Source organism: Macaca thibetana, chromosome 1 (genome assembly GCF_024542745.1).
Source record: "Macaca thibetana thibetana isolate TM-01 chromosome 1, ASM2454274v1, whole genome shotgun sequence".
Taxonomy (NCBI): domain Eukaryota; kingdom Metazoa; phylum Chordata; class Mammalia; order Primates; family Cercopithecidae; genus Macaca; species Macaca thibetana.
The window spans coordinates 138,838,107-138,864,994 of record NC_065578.1 but is presented as its reverse complement, the minus strand read 5'-3'; the positions used below and the strand labels follow the sequence as shown (position 1 = coordinate 138,864,994).

The 26,888-nt window shown below is 42.7% G+C and overlaps 1 protein-coding gene and 1 long non-coding RNA gene across 4 annotated transcripts in view; both read left to right on the top strand.

Moving 5' to 3' along the window:
* CNIH4 (cornichon family AMPA receptor auxiliary protein 4) overlaps nucleotides 1-23,424 on the top strand; it is a 728,363-nt gene extending 704,939 nt beyond the window's left edge. The window contains exons 2-6 of one of the 3 annotated variants that reach the window (XM_050760868.1): nucleotides 3,737-3,847; nucleotides 7,395-7,463; nucleotides 13,200-13,312; nucleotides 18,617-18,757; nucleotides 23,238-23,424. In XM_050760868.1, coding sequence (XP_050616825.1) covers nucleotides 3,779-3,847; nucleotides 7,395-7,463; nucleotides 13,200-13,312; nucleotides 18,617-18,757; nucleotides 23,238-23,265 — 420 coding nt within the window. In that variant the 5' untranslated portion in view covers nucleotides 3,737-3,778 and the 3' untranslated portion in view covers nucleotides 23,266-23,424. Of the gene's footprint in view, nucleotides 1-3,730; nucleotides 3,848-7,394; nucleotides 7,464-13,199; nucleotides 13,313-18,616; nucleotides 18,758-23,237 lie in introns of those variants that run through there. The other 2 variants (XM_050760879.1, XM_050760877.1) reach the window with 2 other exon arrangements.
* LOC126937498 (uncharacterized) overlaps nucleotides 1-26,888 on the top strand; it is a 141,531-nt gene extending 114,643 nt beyond the window's left edge. The window contains exon 2 of the long non-coding RNA XR_007719753.1: nucleotides 25,628-26,888. This is a non-coding gene — a long non-coding RNA (uncharacterized LOC126937498). The remainder of the gene's footprint in view (nucleotides 1-25,627) is intronic.

The following is a 26,888-nucleotide window of genomic DNA, read 5'->3' as shown; positions in this document are numbered from 1 at the left end:
AAAGAAAGCCAAAAGCCATTTTACATTTAACAATGCTTCCTGTATGATTTTTATACTAGATAAGCTAAATTTTACCTTTATATTAGTGTGATATTAATGTTAAAGCCAATTTTAATAAAACCTTATAGACAGACATATTTATCCAATTTTTAATGTTTGACCATAAGGTAAGATTTTATAGACTCTTTTTAACCTTTTATAATTTTTGCTAAAGAGCAGGCTGGTGCTTTAAGAAAAACCTGTTATGCTTTTATTTTAATATCCAGTTTACAGAAGAACTGGATGATACCTCTAATTTTAGCCAATGTTTACACACAGAATTTTCTTTCTAATTAACATTTTAAAACTTGATTTAACCTTTAAAACAAAATATACATATTTTTGACCTTTTAATATAGGTACTACTTTACATTCTTATGCCTCCTTGTAATTTTTCTACCAAAAGTACATTTTACTTTCCTTATACACCTTGTACATAAACTGTTTCTTTAATAGTTTTACATTTAGGAGGCCTAATTACTTTTAAATTATACAACATTTCTTGCATGAATTTCCTTTTATAGCCTTTTTTTTATGACTTTCACAGATAATTCTTTGACATGCCTTAACCTTTTTGACTTGTCGCAAACATCCTTTTTTTTTTTTTTTTTTTTTTTTTTTTTTTTTTTTTTTACAACCAGTTAATTTACTTTAGGACAATAATTTACCATATAACATTCCTTTTCATATAAATTCTCCCCTATTTTAGGACAATAATTTACCATATAACATTCCTCTTTATATAAATTCTCCCCTCCTTTTTTTTTCTAACATTAAGATTACTTTCTAACATAAGATTACTTTAAGATTTTTGAGTTAGTAAGCTACTTTTTTGCTTTTTTGCTTTCGGATAGTTCTGAACTGAACTAGTGAGGTGTGCTTACAATGAGGTTTCCTCTGAAAGTTATTTTTCTACTTTCTTCTGTTAGCAAAGCAGTTGCTGCTACAGGTTGAATATATTTGGGCCATCCGTGGATTACTGAAATAAGGATTTTTGATAGAAGGCTACAGGTTGTCAGTGGCCTCATTTGGCCCCTCTCTGCCTCTGCACCCCTCTCTGCCCCCCTCTCTCTCTCCCTGCCTTTCTCTCTCTTCTCTCCACCTCTCTCTCTTTCTTCTTTGTCTCTCTCTCCCTCTCTCTCTTCTCTGCCTCTCTCTCTCTCCTCTCTGTCTCTGTCTCTCTCTCTCTGCCTCTGCCAGCCGCTTATGCTGCAGTTCTCTCAACCATTGTGGAGGGATCTAAAAGAGGCTGTAACCAAGTGTCTGTGTATGAGAACTGGTCTAGGTGCCCTGGCTTTACAGGTTACCTTGTGCCATACCTTTGAAACAAGGGACCTGTCCAGGCTTCCTTCTGATGGCCAACCCACCTCTAATGCTGGCCAGTCTATTTTACATAAAGTTCTAAGGTTTCCTGGTGTCATAGTAACTCCATAGTCTTCCTTAAATCTCTTTTTGAAATTTTTCAACATAGTTCCCACTGGGGTGGGCTTACTTTGTGCCTCACCCATGTTTCCTTGAGACAAAATACCACGCTCACACCACATGCACACAACAAAACAAAGAATGGGTAAGAAGGGCACACACACACTTTTAGTTTACGCCACACCAGAATAAAAACCAAAATCAGAGTATCAAGAAATCCAAGCCAGGTCAAAACCAAAACCAAAGTATCAAGCAATCCAAGTCAAGTCAAAAACAAAAACCAAAGTGCCAGTACAGGCACTTTGTGCCGGGCTGTCTGCCTGTGGATGAAGCATGGGTGATCAGGCCATGCTTCCACTCAAATGGAGTAGGCAAGTTCCCAAGACCAGTCGTATCAAGCAATTCAAACCAAGTCAAAACCAAAACCAAAACCAAAGTGCTAATAAAGGCACACCATGGGTGATAAGGCCACGCTTCCACTCAAATGGAGTAGGCAAGTTCCAAAGACCAGTTTTACCAAGTTTTAGATGTCCATACTCCAACTGCCCATTCCTTCCCGGTGTTCAGCCACTGCGTTGATCCTCCACAGGGGCCTGCCACACACTGCTCCCACCGGGGCAAATGCCTATCTGGGAGCGCTCTCAGGATCTGTGTCGCTAGTGCTGGTTGGAGTCCCCCGCAGAGATGTTCCACAGGGCAGACTTAAGCTGCCTAAGGAGCTGCCTTGACCATCTGCCAATCACCTTGCTTCCTGGTCAGGGAACCAAGAAATGTAGCAAGACGGGCCGCAGACAAAACCCCTCAGACACCAAGTTAAAGAAGGAAGGGGTTTATTCAGCTGGGAGCATCGGCAAGACTCCTGTCTCAAGAGCCAAGCTCCCCAAGTGAGCAATTCCTGTCCCTCTTAAGGGCTCACAACTGTAAGAGGGTCCACGTGAGAGGGTCGTGATCGATTGAACAAGCAGGGGGTACGTGACTGGGGGCTGCATGCAACGGTAATCAGAACGGAACAGAATAGGTCAGGGATTTTTACAATGCTTTTCCATACAATGCCTGCAATCTACAGATAACATAACCGGTTAGGTCAGGGGTCGATCTTTAACTACTAGGCCCAGGACATGGCACCAGGCTGTCTGCCTGTGGGTTTCATTTCTGCCTCTTAGTTTTTACTTCTTCTTTCTCTGGAGGAAGAAATTGGACATAAGGCAATATGAGGGGTGGTCTCCTCCCTTACTACTGTATTTGTTAAATGAATGAATGGATGAGTAAGACATTGTATTCACTTTTAAAGATCTTAAAATCTAGAGAGGAGAGAAACATTGCTGTAGGAGAGAATAAACAAAGGACTGTGAAATCTCTGGAGAAATTGAGATCAGGAAAGGAAAGGAAAATCACAAATGTCAAGCCAAGAGCATCAGGTTAGTTAGATCTGTGCTTTGAGATGAAAACCCCTTACAAATCCCAAGTCAGGGAATGCAGTGGTTCTAGAGCCAACTCTAAATACAATTTCACACATGGGAAATACATCGTACTGGATATCCAGATTAAAAGCATTCAGTAGAAACTGGTGCAGTGGCTCAGGCCTGTAATCCCAGCACTGTGGACTGAGGCAGGCAGATTGCTTAAGCTCAGGAGTTCGAGACCAGCTGGCCAACATGGCAAAAACCCCATCTCTATTAAAAATACAAAAAATTAGCCAGGCATGGTGGTATGTTACTGTAATCCCAGGTACTCAGGAGGCTGAGGTGGGAGGATCACCTGAGGCCAGGAAGTAGAGGCTGCAGTGAACTGTGACCACGCCACTGTGCTCCAGCCTGGGTGACAGAGTGAGACCCTGTCTCAAAAAATAAAATAAAATAAGAAATAATAAAATAAAATTAGCCTGGCATGTCGGGAGGCTGAGGTGGGAGGATTGCTTGAGCCCAGGAATTCAAGGTTGTAGTGAGCTCTATCATGCTGCTGCACTCCAGCCTGGACGACAGAGCGAGACCCCAGCTCTTTAAAAGAAAAGGGTTGAGTAAATACTTGTTGACTAATTGCTTGTCACCATTTCCGGAAATGATCAGATTTATGACAGAGGCCCTGCCCACCTCTTTGATATGGACTTGTACTAATGAACTACAATTCCCAGCATGCGTCAGAATTAGCGCCGTAGAATTTTTTTTTTTTTTTTTTAATGGCCTACAACTCCCGGCATGCTGCGCTCGGGTTCGCGGACCACACGCCTCAGCCAGCCGGGGCAAGGGCCTATCAGGGGCGAGTCTGGGCATCCGAGCGGGTTTGACGGAAGGAGCGGCGGCGACGGAGGAGGAGGAGGATGGAGGCGGTGGTGTTCGTCTTCTCTCTCCTCGATTGTTGCGCGCTCATCTTCCTTTCGGTCTACTTCGTATCCTTGCCTGAGGCGGGCGGAAGCCTTGTCGGGGGACAGGGCTGAGGGTGGTGGGCCAGTTGGGCACCCAGGCAAGTGTGTGGGACGAGGGAGGCGCTCGGCGACTGGCGTGCGCTCCTTGGGAGCTGGCCTGGCCGGGGCGGTGGCGCGGGCCCCGGGGCGAGGAGGAAAGGCCGGCTGCCCTACCCAACGGCGCCTGCTGCCCTGCACCCACTTGTCCTGCCTGGGCTGCCGGCCGCCCCTCACCCGGGTCCGCGTGGGCCTCTCCGGGCGCACCCCGGTTCGGCCTGCGCGCCTGCTTTCAGCTCGTCCCCGCGGCGCCGGGACCAGCCCTGCCTGAGCCACGGCCGCCCTCGGGAGAGAAGGGTCGCCGTTTCTCTGGGAGACCCCTTGCCGTGCTCTTGGTCGGGTACTGAGGGTCCTAAGGGGGGTCGCTTGCGACAGTCGGGTGCCGGGACGAGTGCGGGCGATTTGCCTCCTCCTGTTCCCCGGGCAACACCCCCGGTACCCGCCCCTTTGTTCTGGCGGGTGTTGGTACTTGCAGAGACCTTTCACATCCAGGAGTTGACTCATTCGCCAAATGGGCAAAGTTGCTTCCTTCACTGTGCCGATTTGTAGTGAGTGTTGGAAAGGAGTTATTTTAACAACTATCTACAAAGTGATTATTTTGGTTGTCCCCGGTGGTTGCAGATCTGTAAATTCAATAATTACACCTGCTGTTATTGCTGAAACAGCTCCCAGTCGTTTCTCAGCTTTTAAATTTTTCTATCGATCCATGTTAAAACAAGTATTTTCTGTAGCTGTTCACGTTGCAGTATTCAAACTGTATTTTCCAGAGCAATAAATGGTGGTTGAATTTAGCACTGCGGTAGCCATGTCGGCTACAACTCTTCCCAGCTCTTGACGAAGCATCTAGGCTTAGTTGTTGCCCAATGTTGTATTGCACAATCCAGTTTTAAGTAATTAAATATAAGATAGAAAAAACGTATGAGGAACTTGGCATTCTTGAAAATCACATGTACCCGTTTCTGATCGGATTAAACCATTTGCTAGAGCATGCGGGCTTTAGGGTAGTTCTACAGAGTATATGTTCAGTGCAGCTTCATACTTCATTGTGGACTGGCAGCCTGTTGTAGTGGAAGGGGACAAAATTTGGAAATCAGGTTTCCCGCTCAGCCAGTTCTTTGCTGTGCACATTATTTCCCTAAGCCTCAGTTTTCTGATCTTTAAAATAGGAAATGTTTATTTCCTAGATATGCACAATGAGAATGGTGCTGAGCACCCTAGCACAGTGCCTGCCCCATAGCTAATGTTCAGTAAATATTGCTCTGCCTTTGTGTCCCCACCCTCCCCAATTGAGCAGCAGTTTTTACTTGATGATTTCTAACGACAAGATTTCTGAGTTTTATTACGTTTGCGGAGCTGATTGAAAGGGCAGCATCACTTGCCTAAGTTTTGATGACCTCTATGCCCCTTTTGTGATACAAGGAACTAGAGCAAGCTTGTCCAATCCACGGCCCGGCATGGGCTGCATGTGGCCCAGGACAGCTTTGAATGTGGCACAACACAAATTTGTAAACTTTCTTAAAACATTGTGATTCTTTTTTGGTGATCTTTTTTTTTTTTTTTTTAAGCTTATCAGCTATCATTAGTGTTACTGTATTTTATATGTGGCCCAAGGCAATTCTTCTTCAGGTGTGGCCCAGGGGAGCCAAAAGATTGGACACCCCTGAACTAGAGCTTACACTCAGAAATGAAACTGGGTTTTTTCTTTTTGCAGTTTGGAAAACCAGGCTTGATAATTTGAAATTGTCCTGGTTTACACCAATTTATGCATGTAGACAAATGGTAGGTGGAATGTTTGACTTAGACATTACATTAAAGTACATTCGGTGGTGTTTTGATGAAGTTCAGCATATTCTGTATTTTAGGATAGTTGCACTAACTTAGTATTAGGGATAGGAGGTGGAAAATGGTCAGGGTAAACTTCATATAGGATATAAGAGGTTTCTTGGACTTTGAACTGTGGACAAAATCTACAGAAAGGGATAGAGGTGAGTATTCCAAATCATACACTGGCAATAGCGAAGGTGCAGAGACAGGTAAGTTCGTGGATTTCTGGGCGATGGTTAACAAATAGACCATCTGGAGCACATGGTTGATTTTGGTGGCAGTAGAAGGCTAAATTGGAAAGGCAGGATTACATCAGATTTTGGAGAGCCTGAATGTTAAGGGGGGGAGGGAAGTCTTTCACTTTTATCCTGCAGGCAATAGACAGCCATTGAAAATTTTTATTTTCGGTAGTTTATTAGGAAGATGAATTTGCAGAGTGGGTTGGAAACAAGAAAGATTGGAAGATAAACCAACAGGGGATAGGGTCGTCTGGATTTCAAATAGAGTGCTGGTTGTGGGCAGGTGAAAGGGGGGAATATGTGAGTAGTATTTGGAAGAAATGATTGCTGGGACCTACAAATGATTGATTATGATATATGAAACAGAAGGCAGAGATAGCTTTCCATATTTTGATCCTGGGCAGATGATACTTGTGTCAGTAACAGAAATAAAACAAATTGGAGGAAAATCAATTTGTGGAGAAAGTGATGAGTTTGACTTTATTTTATTTATTTTATTTTTATGTTTATTTTTGAGACAGAGCCTCACTGTGTCACCCAGGCTGGAGTGGAGTGGCACAGTCTTGGCTCACTGCTACCTCCACCTCCTGGGTTCAAGCGATTCTCCTGCCTCAGCCTCCCAAGTAGCTGGGACTACAGGCGCCCACCAAATCTGCTGCTCAGACTGGAGCGCACTGGTGTGATTATAGTTCAGTGTAACGTGAATCCTGGGCTCTCAGCATTTTGCTGCCTCGCCCTAGCACTACTGCTACTCATAGCTAGCATTACAGGTGCTCTTGCCCAGCTAATTTAAAAAAAAAAAACTTTTTTTTGTAGAAATGGGGGTGAGGCCAGTGAATCACTTGAAGCCAGGAGTTCGAGACCAGCCTGGCTAACATAGTGAAACCCTGTGTCTACCCAAAATACAAAAAATTAGCTGGGTGTGATGGCGTGCACCTATAATTCCAGCTACTTGGGAGGCTGAGGCACAAGAATTGCTTGAACTCAGGAGGCGGAGGTTGCAGTGTGTTGGAATTACGCTACTGCACTACAGCCTGGGCGACAGAGATGGAGGCCTTGCTATGTTGCCTATGCTGATCTTGAACTCCTGCTTCAGGCGATGCCTCAGCTTCCCACAGTGCTGGGATATTTTCCTTTTTTTTTTTGTAGCCATTGTTTTACCTTTGAGGAACTCAAACTAAATGTTCTGGTTGGGTCAGATTAGATTTGAGCAAAATGGGATTATTTTGTAAAATAATTTGTTGAAGGAACATGAATGGGAAAATTGAGTTGTCTAATGAGCAGACTTTAGGAAACAACTCATTTCTTTCCAAGTCAAATTTAATTCTGCCTTGTAACTGGGATTGCTTTCTGAAACTTAAATACTTAGTTATTATAAAAGAAATATAATAATTCCTTATCTTGATCATCAGATAATTACATTGTCTGATTTAGAATGTGATTACATTAATGCTAGATCATGTTGCTCGAAATTAAACAAGGTAAGACATTTCTTTGCTCATTTTTTGGCATTGAAGCCAGATCATTTTCCATATTTAAGATTATTATAGATAATAGATGTATTTTTTATTTTAGAGTACTTGTTGTCTCTTATTCATTGGAAACTTGATGGAATTGCTGTGTTTTACAATATTTTAGATCATGAAATTATGCTAGAAGATCTGACTTGAAATTTTGTTTCTTTACATGTTGCTTGTCTCTTGTTTACATGGATAACATCTTTACTCAGAGTAGGGAAATGTTGGTTATGAGGGTAATTGTTTTTGTCTTCTGTGTCGGAACTCCCTCCTCCCACTCATGGAAAAAAGCTCAGGTCTGTCTTTGGTTGAATGAAAGAAGACCTTTCTTGTGTAGTTTACTGAGAAAATATATATATATTTTAATATATGACTCTATTTATTTTTTGAGAGAGGGTTTCTTGCGGTGATGATCAGGCTATTCTTGAATTCCTAGGCTCAAGTGATCTGCCTCAGCCTCCTGAGTAGCTGGGACTATAGCGCACGCCACCACGCCTGGCTAATTTTTTTTTTTTTTTTGAGATGGAGTCTTGCCGTGTCACCCAGGCTGGAGTACAGTGGTGTGATCTTGGCTCACTGCAACCTCTGCCTCCCAGGTTCAAGTGCTTCTCCTGCCTCAGCCTTCCCAAGTAGCTGGGATTACAGGCACCTGCCACCACACCTGGCTATTTTTTTTTTTGTATTTTTCGTACAGATAGGGTTTTACCATATTGGCCAGGCAGGTTTCAAACTCCTAACCTCAAGTGATTCGCCTGCCTCAGCTTCCCAAAGTGTTAGGATTATAGGCGTGAGCCACTGTGCCCAGCCACCTGGCTAATTTTTAAATTTTTTTGTAGACTGGGTCTTGCTATGTGACCTAGACTGGTTTTGAACTTCTGGCCTTAAGCAATCCTGCTGTCTTGGCAAAGTGCTGGGATTACAGGTGTCAGCCACCATGCCTGGCCTAAGCTCCATATTTTAAAAATTTTCATCAATTTTGTTTGATTGTTTGAGGCAGAGTCTCACTCTGTTGCCCAGGCTGGAGTGCAGTGATGCGATCATGGCTCACTGCAGCCTTGACCTCCCAGGCTCAAGAAATCTCCTTCCACCTTAGCATCCCACGTAGCTGGGTTCTACAGGTGTGTGCCATCATACCTGGCTAATTTTTAAAATTTTTTTGTAGAGATGGAGTTTCACTGTGTTGCCCAGGCTGGTCTGAAATTCCTGGGCTCAAGCGATCTGCCCTCTTTGGCCTCCCAAAGTGTTAGGATTACAGGTATGAGCTACTGTACCCAGCCTCATGTAGCTTCTTGAGATAAGGTAAATGGCAATTAAATTTTGAGGCCTTCCATGTTTGAAAATGTCTTCTCTTTTCAATTGATTCATAGTTGTCAGAGTACAGGGTTCTAGGTTGGAAAAGATTTTTCTTTCAGAAATTTAAAGACACCCCTTGGTGGTCTTCCGACTTCCAGTGTTGTTCAAGTTGGGAAGTATCATGCCATTTTTTTTTTTTTTTTTTTGAGACAGAGTCTCGCTCTGTTGCCCAGGCTGGAGTGCAGTGGCGCAATCTCGGCTCCCTGCAAGCTGCACTTCCCAGGTTCACGCCATTCTCCTGCCTCCGTCTCCTGAGTAACTGGGACTACAGGCACCCGCCACCACGCCCGGCTAATTTTTTTGTATTTTTTAGTGGAGACGGCATTTCACTGTGTTAGCTAGGATGGTCTCGATCTCCTGATCTCATGATCCGCCTGCCTTGGCCTCCCAAAGAATTTCTTATCTTTTTAATATGATTCATTGTCTCTCTCTCTCTCTCTCTGTCTCTCTCTTTTCCTGTCCTCTGGCGAAGTTTTAGAATCTTTTCTTTATCCCTGGTGTTTTGAAATTTTACAGTGCTGTACTGTAAAAACTCTCTATACTTTTATTTATGTTTTTTTGAGACAGAGTATTGCTCTGTTGCCCAGGCTGGAGTGCAGTGGCGTGATCTCGGCTCACTGCAAGCTCCGCCTCCCGGGTTCACGCCGTTCTCCTGCCTCAGCCTCCCAAGTAGCTGCGACTACAGCCACCCACCACCACACCCAGCTAATTTCTTGTATGTTTAGTAGAGACGGGGTTTAACTGCGTTAGCCAGGATGGTCTCCATCTCCTGACCTGGTGATCTGCCTGCCTCAGCCTCCCAAAGTGCTGGGATTACAGGCATGAGCCCCCGTGCCCAGCTTTTTTTTTTTTGAGACGGAGTCTCGCTCTGTCGCCCAGGCTGGATTGCAGGATTGCAGTGGCATGATCTCACTGCAAGCTCTGCCTCCCCGGTTCACACCATTCTCCTGCCTCAACTTCCCAAGTAGCTGGTGCCTACCACCATGCCTGGCTAATTTTGTTTTTGTATTTTTAGTAGAGACAGGGTTTCACCGTGTTAGCCAAGATGGTCTCGATCTTCTGACCTTGTAATCTGCCCAATGTGCTGGGATTACAGGCATGAGCTACTGCGCCCAGCCCTCTGTGTACTTTTTAAAAGGCCTTTCTCGTTTGTTTTCGACATCTGATAGGCTCTTTCAATATGGGAAATTTTCTTGTATTCGTTCTTTAATGTTTCTTCCCCATCTTTTTTCCCTCCTTCTCTTCCTACAACTTCCACTAACTAGACAATTGATCTGGATTGATCTGCCAATTTTTTCCTTTTTCTTAGTTTTTTCCCTTTGATTTTTTTTTTTTTTTTTTTTGCTGTTTTTATTTCCCTTGCTTTTTCTTCTGAATTTTCTTCTTTTCTTTTTTTTTGAGATGGAGTTTCACTCATATTGTCTAGGCTGGAGTGCAGTGGCGCTATCTCGGCTCACTGCCACCTCTACCTCCTGGGTTCAAATGATTCTCGTGCATCAGCCTCCCAAGTAGCTGGGATTATAGGGGTGTGCCACCATGCCGGCTAATTTTTGTACTTTTAATAGAGACGAAGTCTCGCCATGTTGGCCAGGCTGGTCTCGAACTCCTGACCTCAGGTGATCCGCTCTCCTCGGCCTCCCAAAGTGCTGGGATTACAGGCATGAGCCACTGCAACCAGCCTTCTTCTGAATTTTCTAACAAATGTAGCATTTATGCTAAAATGATGATTTTAAAGAGATTTTTATTCTCTTGGTTCATGTTTGACTCCTAGCTCTCTGAGAATACTGATTATAGTATTTTTCTATTTTTTTTTTATTAAAGATAGGGTCTTTTTCTCTCATCCAGGCTGAGGTACAGTGGCACAATCATATTTCATTGCAGCCTTGAATTTCTAGGCTCAAGCGATCCTCCCGCCTTTGCATTCCAAGTAGCTGGGACTGCAGATGTGCACTACCATGCCTGGGTGATTATAGTATTTTTGAAATTTTCTTCTGCTTCTTATGTTGTATCTGTTTCCATCAAGTTCTTTTCCTTTCTTTTTTTCCCCTACTCTGTCTTTCATTTTGGAGACTTTCTTCAAATTTCTGATATAGGACTGCCTATTCATATTTAAGGGTAAAGCACTAAAATGCTCATTGAAAGCTCTTTGGATGGTCTAGATTTGTTGACTGGTAGACTTCCCTGTCGGGTAATTGTTATCTACCTGGACTTTTGTTGGGGTAGCTGAAATGGCGGTGTTTTGATAGGTGTTTTTTGAGTCATTTACTTTAGAGAAAAATCCTCCAAGCTCCTCCTTGGAGGATATGAGTCTAGTGCCAGTGTGCTGAGAACAAATTCAGGGAAGAGCATATCATTAAGGAGGAAAGAGACAAAAAACAGAGGACTTGGTTGAAAGTCAGTAAACCAAGCATGGTAAGGTTAAGTCTTGCTTCCTGAAACATATTTCACGCCAGGTGCAGTGGCTGACACCTGTTCCCAGTACTTTGGGAGGCCAAGGAGGGAGAATCACTTGAGCCCCAGGGGTTCGAGACCAGCTCTGGTAACACAGGGAGACTTCTTCTCTACAAAAATGAAACCAGAGAGAAAAAAAAAAAAACGTGTTTCAGCTCTGTGTCTGTGTAAAACAAAGATGATTGCAGTTTACAGTCAGAAATCCAGAGACTGAAGGCTATAGCTTTAGGGATCTTATATGGATCAGAGAGTATTAGTATCACATCAGCTGACATTTTATTGAGTGCCTACTTTGCATGTGGCTTACACGTTATTTCATCTAACTCTCTACAACAACTTCGTGAGGTAGGTATGTGTATTTTACAGATGAAAACATTGTGGCTTAGAGAGGGTAACTTTTCCAAAGATTGCACAGCTAATAAATAGGAGATAGCATGAGTTCCATTCCAGATTTGTTTGACTTTGTAGCTCATACTTGTGAGAAGTACGCAATCAACTAGAACTTTCCAATATGTAATAGCATTTTAAAAAGTATAGCCAGCCGGATGCGGTGGCTCACGCCTGTAATCCCAGCACTTTGGGAGGCTGAGGCGGGTGGATCACGAGGTCGAGAGATCGAGACCATCTTGGCCAACATGGTGAAATCCCGTCTCTACTAAAAAATAAAAAAATTAGCTGGCATAGTGGCGGGCGCCTGTAGTCCCAGTTACTGGGGCTGAGGCAGGAGAATCGCTTGAACCCAGGAGGCAGAGGTTTCAGTGAGCTGAGATCGTGCTACTGCACTCCAGCCTGGTGACAGAGCAAGACTCCGTCTCAAAAAAAAAAAAAAAAAAAAAAAATATATATATATATATATATATATATGTATATATGTGTGTGTGTGTATATATATGTGTGTGTATATATATGACCAAGTTGATTGCAAATTAGGTTTATGGCCCAGAAAAATCTCTACTTCTTTATTTACCAATTTTTTTTAACCAAATATTACCTTTATTTACCAAATATTCTTTATTTACCAAAAAATTATCCAAAATCTAAATGCAAGAGGTCTGAGGTCATTATGCCTGGGCTTATACTGTATTGCTCTGCGACTATTTAGCTGTGTAACCTTAGGCAATTTACCTAACCACTCTGAGTTTTATTTTCCTCATTTCTGAAAGTGAGGCATGCCAGTTTCTTTCATTAAATGTTAACTTCCACTGAAAGAAGTTAACTTTAATTAAAAATCTGTACTCATAGGAAAGGAAGGCTGTTGGTGAATTGAGAACCCTGCCACAAAAGTTGTTGATGCATGAGAACTAGAACATTACAAGTCAACAAAGAGTATAGGGAAGGGCATGGAGCTCTGTAAAGCCAATAGGCCAGGATTCTGGCATGCTGGTTCATTATTGTATTTGGTCAACTTTGAGCTCTAATTGTAAGCTTTTACATTTTTTTTTTCTTTTTCTCTGAATATGAAATGGTTTCCTTGGGATTCTGGAGATTGGAAAATGTTTAATGTTGCTATTCTGACGTGAAAGGCAACATGTGTATGGCTATCAACCATCCTAAATTAGCTAGGGGCTTTGGCATAGATACTAGAATGGGAAGTAAACAATACTCTTACTTTTTCTCTAGTTCTCATTCAAACCTGCTTAATGAATGAACCTAAGCCTTTGCTTAGGATAAAAAGTAATTGAAATTTAAGTGCTTTATTTTTAAGCTGTGCCCTGATGTATTTGCATGGGATACAAAGTTATAGCAGTATGCAAATCTGGGACATGTGAGTCTAAAAATAATCTTGAAACAGTAGCTTGTAAATTCTCTGTACGTTCATTGATTTAGTTTCAAATAACATTGTATAGTCAGGAAGGACATAGCAGTGAGATGTAATACCGTGTTCTTCTATTGCAGTGGGTAATTCCAGAATTGATTGGCCATACCATTGTCACTGTATTAATGCTCATTTCATTGCACTGGTTCATTTTCCTTCTCAACTTACCTGTTGCCACTTGGAATATATATCGGTGAGTACAATTTTAGTTTGGTGTCAAGGCAGTTAAAAAAATTTTTAAAAAGATGTTTTTTTTTTTTTCAAGACAGGATCTTACTCTATTACCCAGGCTGGAGTGCAGTGGTGCAATCTCAGCTCACTGCAATTTCTGCCTCCTCAGTTCAAGCGATTCTCCTACTTCAGCCTCCCGAATAGCTGGGACTACAGGCGTGCACCACCACGCCTGGCTAATTTTTGTATTTTTACTAGAGACAGGGTTTAACCATGTTGGCCAGGCTGGTCTTGAACTCCTGACCTAAGTGATCCTCCTGCCTCAGCTTCCCAAAGTGCTGAGATTATTTATAGGTGTGTCCCAAAAAAAGGTGTTTAATAGCTTTCTTGTTGTTAGTGTTGGAGATGGCGTCTCACTCTGTCACCCAGGCTGGAGTGCAGTGGCTTGATTTCAGCACACTACAACCTCTGCCTCCCAGGTTCAAGCCATTCTCCTGCCTCAGCCTCCTGAGTAGCTAGGATTCAGGTGCCTGCCACAATGCCTGGCTAATTTTTGTATTTTTAGTAGTCAGGGTTTCACTGTGTTGGTCAGGCTGGTCTCAAACGCCTGACCTCAAGTGATCCTCCCACCTCTGTCTCCCAAAGTGCTGGGATTACAGGCGTGAGTCACAGTGCTGGGCTGGAAGTACATTTAAACGCTGCAAATTAGGGCTGGGCACAGTGGCTCACGCCTGTAATCCTACCACTTTGGGAGGCTGAGGTGGGCAGATCATGAGGTCAGGAGATTGAGACCATCCTGGCAAACACGGTGAAACCCCATCTCTACTAAAAATACAACAAAAAAAATTAACGGTGTGGTGGCGTGCGCCTGTAGTCCCAGCTACTTGGGATGTTGAGGCAGGAGAATAGCATGAACCCGGGAGGTGGAGCTTGAAGTGAGCTGAGATCAGGCCACTGCAACCAGCCTGGGTGACAGAGCAAGACTGTCTCAAAAAAAAAAAAAAAAAAAAAAAAAGCTGCAAATTAGGTAACTAATCAACATTTTTGACTTAATAAATTTAGGAAGTTTGTTCAAAGTGAGCTCAATGGAAACCCTGACTGTATATAATTTTATAGTTGGGCTGTTATACGTAGCATACTTTCTTGTGAAGACCGCTGGGATAATCTTGACAAGCCTGCAATTGTTATATTAGTGGGTTGCTGCTTTACTACATTTTTAGGTTTTATTTATTTTTATTTATGTCTAGTTTTTTGGGACAGAGTCATTCATTGGCTGATTTTTAAGTATGATGTTGTAAAGTGCAGTTAGAATAAAAAGAACATAGGAAAAAATAAAGTAGGGTTTGGAGGAAGATGGGATGCATATGAAAAGATAATGGCAGCAGTAGAGATGAGGGAAGGAGTGGATATGGGGGAATGATTTTATAAAGGTCATTAAACTAGAATCTGAGTAAGGGAAAAGCTTTAAAGTATCTGTGTCTCTTTTATAGAGGGTGGGTATCCTGGGGTAGAATTTTTTGTTTTCTTTTTCTTTTTTTAATATACTGAACATGGGTTCTGAATTTTTTTTTTTTTTTTTTTAAGAGACGAAGTCTTGCTATGTTGCTCAGGCTGGAATGCAATGGCTGTTCACAGGCGTGATATAGTGCACTACAGCCTTGAACTCCTGGGCTGAAGCGATCTTCCTACATCAGCCTTCTGAGTAGTTGGGACTACAGGTGCATACCACTGCGCCTGGCCTCTTTCAAGCTTAATAGTACTCTCCCATGATCAGTTCCATAGACCAATGCCCTCAAGTGAGCTCTGAGCTGGGAACACAGATTACTTGCACTTCTGCTGAGGGCTAGTCCCAGGCAGACTTTTAGCACAGCTAAGTCTCCCTGTAGTTTCACTAAGTGAAACACAACTTTGGGAGTGAGAATGGGAACTCGAACCTTTGAGAATGTGGATCTTAATGTTATACCAGCCCATCCTGTCAGTCATCTCTACTAGAAATGAAAACCTGCTAGAAGAGCCAGCTTTGGCATGGCTTCTTTGTAGATAGTGGTAAAAGGCTCTATGAAGTCAAGTCCAGAGATTCTTTTTTTAGGCCGGGCATGGTGGCCTACGCCTATAATCCCAGCACTTTAAGAGCCTGAGGTGGGTGGATCACCTGAGGTCAGGAGTTCAAGACCAGCCTGGCTAACATGGTGAAACCGCATCTCTACTAAAAATACAAAAATTAGCCGGGTGTGGTGGCATGTGCTTGTAGTCCCAGCTACTTGGGGGGCCGAGGCAGGAGAACTGCTTGAACCTGGAAGGCGGAGGTTGCAGTGAGCCGAGATTGCACCACTGCACTCCAGCCTGGGCAACAGAGCGAGATCCAGTCTCAAAAAAAAAAAAAAAAAAAAAAAAAAAAAACACCTAAGATTCTTTTTTTGATATAATTGTAAAGACAAAGATCATGTATATTTATTGCCCTGGTAACTGCAGTGACAGGTTGGTTGTCTGCTGGTCACAAGTTTACCTCTATTTAAAAAGATTTAAAAAATCAACAGATTAATTATTTGCTATTTTCAGACCACTGTACTTTATGCTGTTGGAGATAAAGTACAGTAGTCCACAGGACAAAGAGGCAAAATACCTAGGAAGTGGAATCACTTGAGTCATATAGTAACTCTATATTTACCCTTTTGAAGAACTGCCTGAGTGTTTTCAGAAGCAGCTGCACTTTTTTTCTTTTTTTTTTTTTTTGAGACAAAGTCTTACTCTATTGCCCAGGCTGGAGTGCAGTGGCGTGATCTTGGATTACTACAGCCTCAACCTCCTGGGCTCAAGCGATCCTCCCACCTCAGCCACCCAAAGTGTTGGGATTACAGGCATGAGCCACTGTGCCCAGCCATAGCTGCACTATTTGACATTCCCACAAACTGTGTATTGGGGGTTCCATTTTCTCTACATCCTTGCCAACACTTTTTATTGTGTGTCTTTTTTTTTTTTTTTGATGGATATAAAAAAAATCAAAAACTGTCTTTGATATTTTTTTCCTGCCCTAGTAGAATACAGCTGTGAAGTTCCACTGCCTGTTATAAGCATTAATATATGTGCCTCAGTGACCATCCCACTCGTGGTCTTTGGGGAATCATACCACTAGCAGCAGCTCTCAGCAACTTTTATCCAAATTGTGCTGATCTGTCTTGGCAATAAGTAATTTAGGTGTGATGCTCATTCTCCAGCATGCTAAATGGTCTGTTATGGTAAAGTTTTATCAGTCTTCTAGTTATAACACACTGGAAGTAAGAATTAATATGAAAGATTGGCTGTCAGACACTGGAAACCTTATATAGTCCTATTTTAGATTATTCCTGTGTGTTTTAGAGGTGAGCACAGTGGCTCACTCCTGTAATCCCAGCACTTTGGGAGGCCAAGGTGGGAGGATCACCTGAGGTCAGGAGTTCAGGACCATGTTGGCCAACATGGGGAGACCCCATCTCTACTAAAAATACAAAAATTAGCCGGGTGTGGTGGTGTTGGGCACCTGTAATCCCAGCTACTCAGGAGGCTGAGGCAGGAGAATTGCTTGAATCCAGGAGGAGGAGGTTGCGGTGAGCCGAGATCGTGCCACTGCACTCCAGCCTGGGCAATAGAGTGAGATTATGTCTAAAAATAATAATAATAGTAAACTGAAAAAAGTATAATTGGATTGTTTGTAACACAAGGATAAATGCTTGAGGTAATGGATACCCCATTTACCCTAATGTGATTTTTTTTTTTTTTTTTTGAGACGGAGTTTCGCTCTTGTTGCCCAGGCTGGAGTGCGATGCTGCAATCTTGGCTCATTGCAACCTCTGCCTTCCGGGTTGCAGAGGTTGTGGGATTACAGGCATGCGCCACCACGCCTGGCTAATTTTGTATTTTTAGTAGAGATGGGATTTCTCCATGTTGGTCAGGTTGGTCTCGAACTCTCAACCTCAGGCGATCCTCCCGCCTTGGCCTCCCAAAGTGCTGGGATTGCAGTCATGAGCCACTGTGCCTGGCCTTACCCTGATGGTATTATTACACATTGCATGTCTGTATCAAAATATCTCATGTAACCCATAAATATATGTACCTACTATGTACCCCCAAAAATTAAAAATAAAAATCTAAAAAGGAAAAAAAAGGAGACAGCTAAGTAAGTGGTGGTAGGAAGAAAGACTGGACAAGGGTTTGATGGACTGGCTGTGAAAGATGAAGAGAGAAGTCCCAGTTGGGTAAGAGGAAGTTTTTAAGGACCACCAAGAAAATGGTGACACTCTTATTAGATAACCTAGAAATTAGACAAGGATGAGATGTTATCTGGATATTCAAATGAAAGTACCTTCTATTCAGCTATAGTTGGGCTACTGGGGTTTTAAGGAGAATTTCAGATTTGTGGAACTCAGAGAATCCTTTGCATTTCAAAGAAGTGATAATTGAGAAGCTATGTGACAAGTGAGATATCTAAGGTTGTACTAGAAGAAGCTTAGACGTGAGAGCAGGAAGAATTCATGGATAGTGCTAGGTTAGGACATATATGTTACACAGATGACACAGTCTGGATGTTGAAGCCCAGACACTTAAACTGATTGATCCTCTCAAAGTAACCTAACTTCCTTAATTTCCCTATTTCCATAATGAAGTTTCTAAGAACTTAATAAAATTGGTTTGGGTTTGGAGCCTCCTTTAACCTTTGTCTAATGGAAAAGGGCTGTAGATATGACTGGTATGGTAGTTTTCTACAGATGAGTAAAAGGGTTTCAGTGCATAAAATACCCTTATCTGGAATGTTACTGTATTTTATTTTAGAGGGCAGAAAATTAGCAGTATTGTAACTTTCAAAAGGAAGCTAAGTGGCAGCCCATGACATTATCATACTACTCTGTCCATATGTGGTATGAATGTAAGGTTGCTATGATTGGTTCACTTTTTTTTTTTTTTTAGGTGGAGTTTTGCTCTGTCACCCAGGCTGGGGCTCAGTGGTGCAATCTTGGCTCACTGCAACCTCTGCCTTCCGGGTTCAGGTGATTCTCCTGCCTCAGCTTCTCCAATAGCTGGGATTTCAGGTGCCCACCACCATGCCCAGCTAATTTTTGTATTTTTAGTAGAGACAGGGTTTCACCATGTTGGCCAGGCTGGTCTTGAACTCCTGAGCTCAAGTGATCCACCTGCCTCGGCCTCCCAAATTGCTGGGATTGCAGGCATGAGCCACAGTACCGGGCCTGACTGGTTCACTTTTAAAAGTCGATTATTATTGGCTACTTATATTTGAATACTTATGCCTATGATTTGATTTTCCTTCTAATGTGTGTGTCCTTTAATTTATCAGATACATTATGGTGCCGAGTGGTAACATGGGAGTGTTTGATCCAACAGAAATACACAATCGAGGGCAGCTGAAGTCACACATGAAGGAAGCCATGATCAAGCTTGGATTCCACTTGCTCTGCTTCTTCATGTATCTTTATAGGTGAGTTTAAAATCCTAGTATTTTTCCTAGATGCAATATTTGCTTTTGAAAGGTGAGATATTACTATACTGTAGGATTGTGCATTGACATTGTGGAACTTTTGGGGATTATGTAAATTCCTTGTGGCTGTGTAGATTATTTATGTATGTCATTGAATCAGCTTTCTGTCTGAACTACAGTAGATCTGCCCTGTGGCATCTTAGTTATGCCTTAGCTGTTGAGGCTATCAATATGCTTAAAACTGGGCACGGTGGCTCACGCCTGTAATCCCAGCACTTTGGGAGGCCCAGGCGGGCAGATCACCTGAAGTCGGGAGTTCAAGACCAGCCTGACCAACATGGAGAAGCCTGTCTCTACTAAAAATACAAAATTAGCTGAGCGTTGTGGCGGATGCCTGTAATCCCAGCTACTCGGGAGACTGAGGCAGGAGACTCAGTTCAACCTGGGAAGCAAAGGTTGTGGTGAGCCGAGAATGCACCATTGCACTCAAACCTAGGCAACAAGAGTGAAACTCCATCTCAAAAAAAAAACTGTCTTTGATATTTTTTTCCTGCCCTAGTAGAATACAGCTGTGAAGTTCCACTGCCTGTTATAAGCATTAAAATATGTGCCTCAGTGACCATCCCACTCGTGGTCTTTGGGGAATCATACCACTAGCAGCAGCTCTCAGCAACTTTTATCCAAATTGTGCTGATCTGTCTTGGCAATAAGTAATTTAGGTGTGATGCTCATTCTCCAGCATGCTAAATGGTCTGTTACGGTAAAGTTTTATCAGTCTTCTAGTTATAACACACTGGAAGTAAGAATTAATATGAAAGATTGGCTGTCAGACACTGGAAACCTTGTATAGTCCTGTTTTAAATTATTTCTGTATGTTTTAGAGGTGAACATGCCACCTTTATCCATCATAGATGCCTAGAATAGAGCAAAGGAGAAACAAAATTCCTGTGTATATGATTTGATTAAACCTTTGAAAAGCTAGAAGTCAGGCTTAACCTTTGTATGAAAGCTTTAATTAGATAATTTTTGTTTTTCCCCCTTGGTAGAGTTTAATTTTTCACACAGGCATAAGGACTATTAGGAAAAATTTAATGTTGAAGTAAACTTCTACCACTCAGAAAATTCTTGATTAGAAACTGCATAGAGATAGCAATTTTTTCATTTGTTTTCTTTGTTTTGTTTTGTTTTTCGAGGCAGAGTCTCGCTGTGTCACGCAGGCTGGAGTGCAGTGGTGCAATCTCAGCTCACTGCAACCTCTGCCCCCCAGGTTCAAGCGATTCTCCTGCCTCAGCCTCCCAAGTAGCTGGGACTACAGATATGTGCCACCATACCTGGCTAATTTTTTTTTTTTTTTTTTTGTATTTTTAGTAGAGACGGGGTTTCAGGACATGAGCCACCGTGCCCGGCTGAGATAGCAGTTTTTAAAAATTGCTATTTTGTTTGAAATAGTTTAGAAGTCAGAACCATTTTAGCCTCTTCCTGACAAAGCCCTTCACTGTGCTAAATCCACCCATTAGTGGATTAGATTAAAATTGGAGTTTAGATAGTTTTCTTTTCACCATTCATCTTATTTGCTTTTCTGTATTTTAAAAACTAGATCAGAAAAAGCACACTGGTATCAGTTTCTGGTTCTCATACCCTACCTCATTACTAATATGCTTAGTTTTTAATCCAAGTATCAAAGATGATGAATAAGGAGCAAAAAAAGTTTATGAGAACATAATGAGGCACCTGTTCTTGTTTTTAATACTTTTGTATCTTTACTGTCATATATGTTCCCTTATATTTGTTTCTGAAGAGACAAAAAACAAGCTGGTATTGGCTTAGCTAAGGTTATCCTTTTTTCATCCTCCCCACCTCTGCGGTTTCATGCTGTTGGAAAGTAAACTAGAAAAGGCATCCCCTGGGGGCGGTGCTGTAGGTACAGCCCATGTAGTCATACTCTGGGGAGGAAATTTAGGCTTGGAGAGCAGTATCTTGCTTTGTAGACTCAAAAGTCTTAGGATTTAAAAATGTATATGAGTTTCTGAACTCTTAGTCATTGAATTTAAAGTAGTGGAGAGTTGGACTGGAGGAATTAAGATGTAATTTTGGGGCAGGTTTAAGATACTGTTCTTTGTAACTAAATAAAAGATAGGCAACTCATGTAACTGTTTTGCCTGGGCAGGTGTGTACTTCACTGGCTGTACCGTTTTCTTTTCTCTCTTCCCTTCCTTTCCTTTCCCTATTAGCCTGTTATTTTCAGCCACATTGCTATTACCTTACCCTTTGATGTTACATATAGTTCAAAGGGTCAGAAGGTATCCTTGTAGCACTTTTCTCTTGGTTTTTGGTTGCTGTTTTTAAACAGTGGTTTTGCTGTTAATACCAAGTCATTAGCTTTTGATTGCAGAGATTTTATGCTACTTGTCTTTGTATCTAACACCTACCACACTCTGCCTAATTCCTTACGCCTAGTTGACATTTCAGGGCTTGTTGAATACAATTAAAGTTTTGAAAAAATGCTCATCTTCTTTAGAGAATAGGGGAATCCATGCTTTTGGTTTTTTGATTGGGTGCTAGCCTAGTGGAATGTGGGCTCCATCACTTACATTGTGGCCTGGGGCCAGTTTCGTTTCTTTCTTTTTTTTTTTCTTTTGAGGCGGAGTCTCACTCTGTCCCCCAGGCTGGAGTGCAGTGGCACGATCTCAGCTCACTGCAGCCTCCACCTCCCGGATTCCAGGGATTCTCCTGCTTCAGCCTCCTGCATAACTGGGGTTATAGGTGCACTCCACCATGTCCAGCTAATTTTTGTATCTTTAGTAGATCTGGGGTTTCACCATGTTGGTCAGGTGATCCACCTGCCTTGGCCTCCCAAAATGCTAGGATTACAGGCCTGGGCCACCACACCTGGCCTGGGGCAAGTTTCTTAACCTCTCTGAGCCTCAGTTTCTGATCTGAAAGGGGGATATTAATGATATTAATAGTACCTACCTCATCACAGGGCTGGGCGCGGTGGCTCATGCCTGTAATCCCAGCACTTTGGGAGGCCGAGGAGGGTGGATCACGAGGTCAGGAGATTGAGACCATCCTGGCTAACACAGTGAAATCCCATCTCTACAAAAAATAAAAAAATTAGATGCAAGTGGTGGCAGGTGCCTGTAGCTCCAGTTACTCAGGAGGCTGAGGCAGGAGAATGGCATGAACCCAGGAGGCGGAACTTGCAGTGAGCCAAGATCACGCCACTGTACTCCAGCCTGGGCGACAGAGCGAGACTCCGTCTCCAAAAAAAAAAAAAAAAAAGCTGGGTACGGTGGCTCATGCCTATAATCCCAGCACTTTGAGAGGCCAAGGCGGGCGGATCACAAGGTCAGGAGATCAAAACCATCCTGCTAACATGGTGAAACCCCGTCTCTACTAAAAATACAAAAATTAGCTGGGAGCAAGACTCCGTCTCAAAAAAAAAAAAAAAAAGTCACATTTTAATGTGGACTAAGTGAGATAATACATGTGAGACACTTAGGTTTATGCTGACCCATAGTAAACTCTCAAAAATCTTTTAAAAATATTAGCTACTATCATTAATTTTTACCGTGCATTGAGTACATTTAGTATGGTTGAGTTTGGACAATTGTTTATACCATTAGTGATGTAAGGATATTTCTGTGTATTTTGATTTCAGCAGAGCAAGGCTGATCCCAGTATTTCAAAGGAAAGGATGGTTTTGTTATTGTTAACTGTCAGTGTTAGTGGCGTAGCGTTTATTAGGTGGCTGCTGTGTGTCAGACATTGCTTTCAGCATTGCAAGCGACACAAAGGAGCAGCACAGAATCCCTACAGTAAAAGCTTGGAGCTTGGTCATTGCAGGCTCAGGTGCTAGTAGAACATGAAAGTGGTGATGCTTGGGCCCTGCTCTCATCTCAGAGTTGCTCACAGTCCAGTGGTAGAGACAACATGTAAGCCATAGCAGCAGGAAGAAGAGCTGTGGAAGGAGGCTGTGCAACTGCCCTGGGCTGAGAGGCCAGCTTCCCTAGCGAGGTGCCGTAGAGCTAGTCACAAAACCTGAGTAAGAAGTTACTGCTTTGATGGAGTGTTGGGATGGGGAGAAGAGGTTCCAGGCGTTGGCATAGAACAGTATGTATCTGGCTAGAGAATTTAGAATTTTTTTTCTGGACATAGGTGTTTTTTTTGGTTTTGTTTTGTTGTTTTTTTTAACTGAGCTAGGTTTTTGTTTGTTTGTTTTTTGTTTTTTTTTAAACTATAGCCTAACATAGGTTTTCAGTTATACTTCCCCTAACTCCCCACCCCCAGTCACTCTTTTTTAGTGAAAAAGTTTGGACATGAAAGATCCTGATATATTCTTTCCTTTGGGTATGAATGATTGTCTTTTACTCAAATGATTGTTCCTTCATGGACCTTAGGGACGCAAGTCTGGACAAACCAGGCTCTGGAGGAACATTCCTGTGCAAACATTAGTAACATTAATTTCTTCTTTCCACAGTATGATCTTAGCTTTGATAAACGACTGAAGCTGGAGAAGCCGTGGTTGGAGTCAGCCCACACTACAGTGCACCGTCGAGGAGCCAGAGACTTCTTAAACCATCCTTAGAACCGTGACCATAGCAGTATCTATTTTCCTCTTTGAACAAAAAACTATTTTTGCTGTATTTTTACCATATAAAGTATTTGAAAACTATGAATTGAGTTTCTGTAGATTTCTAGTTCTCAACTTTAGCCTGAATGCCAACACTTGAAGGTGTTTTTCATCATCTGTATGTCGAAGGTGGTTATTTGTATGTAGGAATGGGACTGCCATCCCAGCTTTGCATGCCAAAGAAATAAAGAACACACTTTAAAGGGCAAACTGAAGAGATGAGCGAGCAAAGAAAGGTGCCCTTCAGGTCTACTGAAAAGTTAGAGTACAAAGAACACTGTTGATCTGGACAGAAGAAGAAAAATTTAATTACCCTTTTTGCCTGTGTTGTGGCAACTTCATTTAATATGGTTTAAAGATTTATGAGACTGCCAGCTAAAAGTCTTTTCACAAGAATGTCAACAGAAAATGGCATTTCAAAATATATATATTTCTTTGTACAATTTGTGAAACCTTATAAGCCATTTTCTCCAGGTACAATGTAGTTCCTGCTGATAGAAAGGAAATATTTTGTCAAGAGCTTTCATTTAAAAGCCACTACCTCCATAATCACCCCCAAATCCAGAAAATCCCCACTGGCTCTTGCCAGTCTGGTTTTCGTATTGTAGTTTTTCCAATTGTATTTGATCTCCCTGATAATGTATTTTAATGTGTTTGGGTAGAAGATGCCAATCAGGTTGGAAGCAGGAGTAGTCATTCACTGTTCGTGAAATTGAGCCTTTTGGTGCGCCACGTGGTGCCAGATTAACCCTTCTATCCTTCTGCACTGACCACGTTGTGAGTTGGGAGACCAAATACAAGCCATTTCATGGACATAGCAATACACAACAAAACTCTGTTCCTTGGAGCTATATTGTAAACTCTTGCAGTTGGGAGAGGAGTTCACCTCCTCAGCTGTTTGCCAGCTCTTACAGGGTAAAATAAACCTGGCAACTTATCCTCAGTCCTAGTTTGTGCTTTAATGTTGCTATCTTAAGCACTGGCATTTGGGCAAAACATGACTGTTCAGTGGGAGAATCCAAAGGTATTATTCACTCTAGTTGAGATATAATTGGGTAGCTAAACAGGGCGTGTGGTCCCCAAAAGATTAAAGGTTGCATGTCCCTTTAGTCCTGGACTAGGTCTAGCCTTGGCAGAAGCAAAGGAGCCACTAAGCCAAACTCCCTGTACAGACAGACCATGTTTCAAGGCTGGAAGTAGTGCCATGGCAATACACAAAAGTAACGGTGAAATGGTAGGCAAAGTGAACTTGGCTCTGTTGGGCTCTTTGGGGGTCACAGAAATTGCTCCTTGTGGTAATCTTATATTTCTGTCTCTGTCAGGCACAGGGCCAAGAAGGTGTGTAACAGACATTACTTTTCTTGCATCTCTTTTTCATACCTTTTCCTTCTGAGGCAGCTTTTGCTTAGAAAATAGTCCCTTCACTCTGCCTTTCCTCCTAACTTCCTGTGCCTCTTCATGTTCTGCTCAAGCTTTTTAAAGCAACGAAGCTGTTGGAGAACTTAAATCCTCGCAACTGAGAGACAAACTACTTAAACTCAAAGGTGGTAGAGATCTTTTTTTTTTTTTTTTGAGATGGGGTCCCGCTGTGTCGCCCAGGCTGGAGTGCAGTGGTGTGATCTCAGCTCACTGCAACCTCTGCTTTCTGGGTTCAAGCGATTCTCCTGCCTCAGCCTCCCAAGTAGCTGGAATTGCAGCTAGCTACTCCTGGCTAATTTTTGTATTTTTAGTAGAGACGGGGTTTCACCATGTTGGCCAGGCTGATCTCAAACTCCCAACCTCAAATGATCTGCCTGCCTTGGTCTCCCAAAGTGCTGGGATTACAGGCGTGAGCCACTGCACCCGGCCATGTAGAGGACTTTTGACCAAAATGTTTCACCTTCTCATTCAGATATTCTCAGTTATCAAAATAGTGACCCATGCAGTTGAGAGAGCCTTTGGCTGTCAGTTTACAGTACGTCAGGCATAGGTTGTTGAGGCTAAGCAAATCAGAAAGGTGCCATGTTTATAACAAAAGTCAGAAGCTCCTTACTTCTGAAACTTTAACTGTGGTTAAAAACAAAAACCCTTTTTTTTTTTTTTTTTGAGACGGAGTCTGGCTCTGTCGCCCAGGCTTGGAGTGCAGAGTGGCCGGATCTCAGCTCACTGCAAGCTCCACCTCCCGGGTTTACGCGATTCTCCTGCCTCAGCCTCCTGAGTAGCTGGGACTACAGGCGCCCACCACCTCGCCTGGCTAGTTTTTTGTTTTTTTTTTTAGTAGAGATGGGGTTTCACCGTGTTAGCCAGGATGATCTCGATCTCCTGACCTAGTGATCTGCCCGTCTCGGCCTCCCAAAGTGCTGGGATTACAGGCTTGAGCCACCACGCCCGGCCCAAAAACCCTTCTTGTATTGCTTGTCTATCAAAGCCAGGAAAGTGGGGGATTACTGTAGTTAAATTTTTTTTTTTTTTTAAATTAGAGACAGGGTCTTGCCCTGTCCCCCAGGCTAGAGTGCACTGGCGCAATCATGGCACACTGCAGCCTTGAACTCCTGGACTCAAGCAATCCTTCTGCCTCAGCCTCCCAAGTAGCTGGGACTAGGTGCACACCACCATGCCCAGCGAATATTTAAAACATTTTTTGTAGAGACAGAGGCCTTGCTATGTTGCCTAGGCTGCTATCAAATTACTGGCCTCAAGCGATTCTCCTGCCTCAGCCTCCCAAAGTGTTGGGATTACTGGTGTGAGCCACCACGCCCAGCTAAAAAAAATTTTTTTAGGGGCGCTTCTACAAATAATGAAAGGGGGATAAAAGCACTGACTTAAAAAAGCCATGGTTAAGATGCTATCAATTTTCTCCCCTTTTCATTGATTGGAGAGTTGTGGAGGACCTTCGAGATCATTTTGCCTAACTCCCTCCTCCGAAAGACAAACTGAGGTCTAGAGATTGCTCAAGGTGTTGTGACTATGAACATCTGAATCCTGATGCTTAGTCCAGTGTTCTTTCTCCCTTACCACTCCTCTTCCCCATGGCAGTACCCAGGGCCCAGTCCATAGACTAGTATCGAGTACTCCTATGTGCATCTTTTTAGTACGTATCATTTTCCCTTGCCTTTTTCCTTCTATCCTGTCAGTGGTAGCAACCGCCCTTGCTAATCACCGTAACCTCAGCTGAGAGAGCAGAGGAAGCGAAATCCAAGATGCAGCTCAGTTCATCAAAGCCTAGCAGGTCCCCTCAGCTGCCTTTTCATGCCTGCCACACAGACTACAGTAGAACAAAACCTGACCTGGTCTTTGAAGCTAAGAGCTAAGAAAGCTTCCCATAGTAGTATTTCCCGTGGCACTTACCACATTCTAGCTGGTATTATAGTTATTTGTATGCAATTAATCTCTCTTTAGATTGTACGTTCCTGGAGGGCAGAGTATGCCTATTCATATTTGTATCTTCTTCTGTTCTTGGCACCTAACACAGTGCCTTGCACACAGAAACAATAAATGATTGTTGAGTGAATAAGTAAA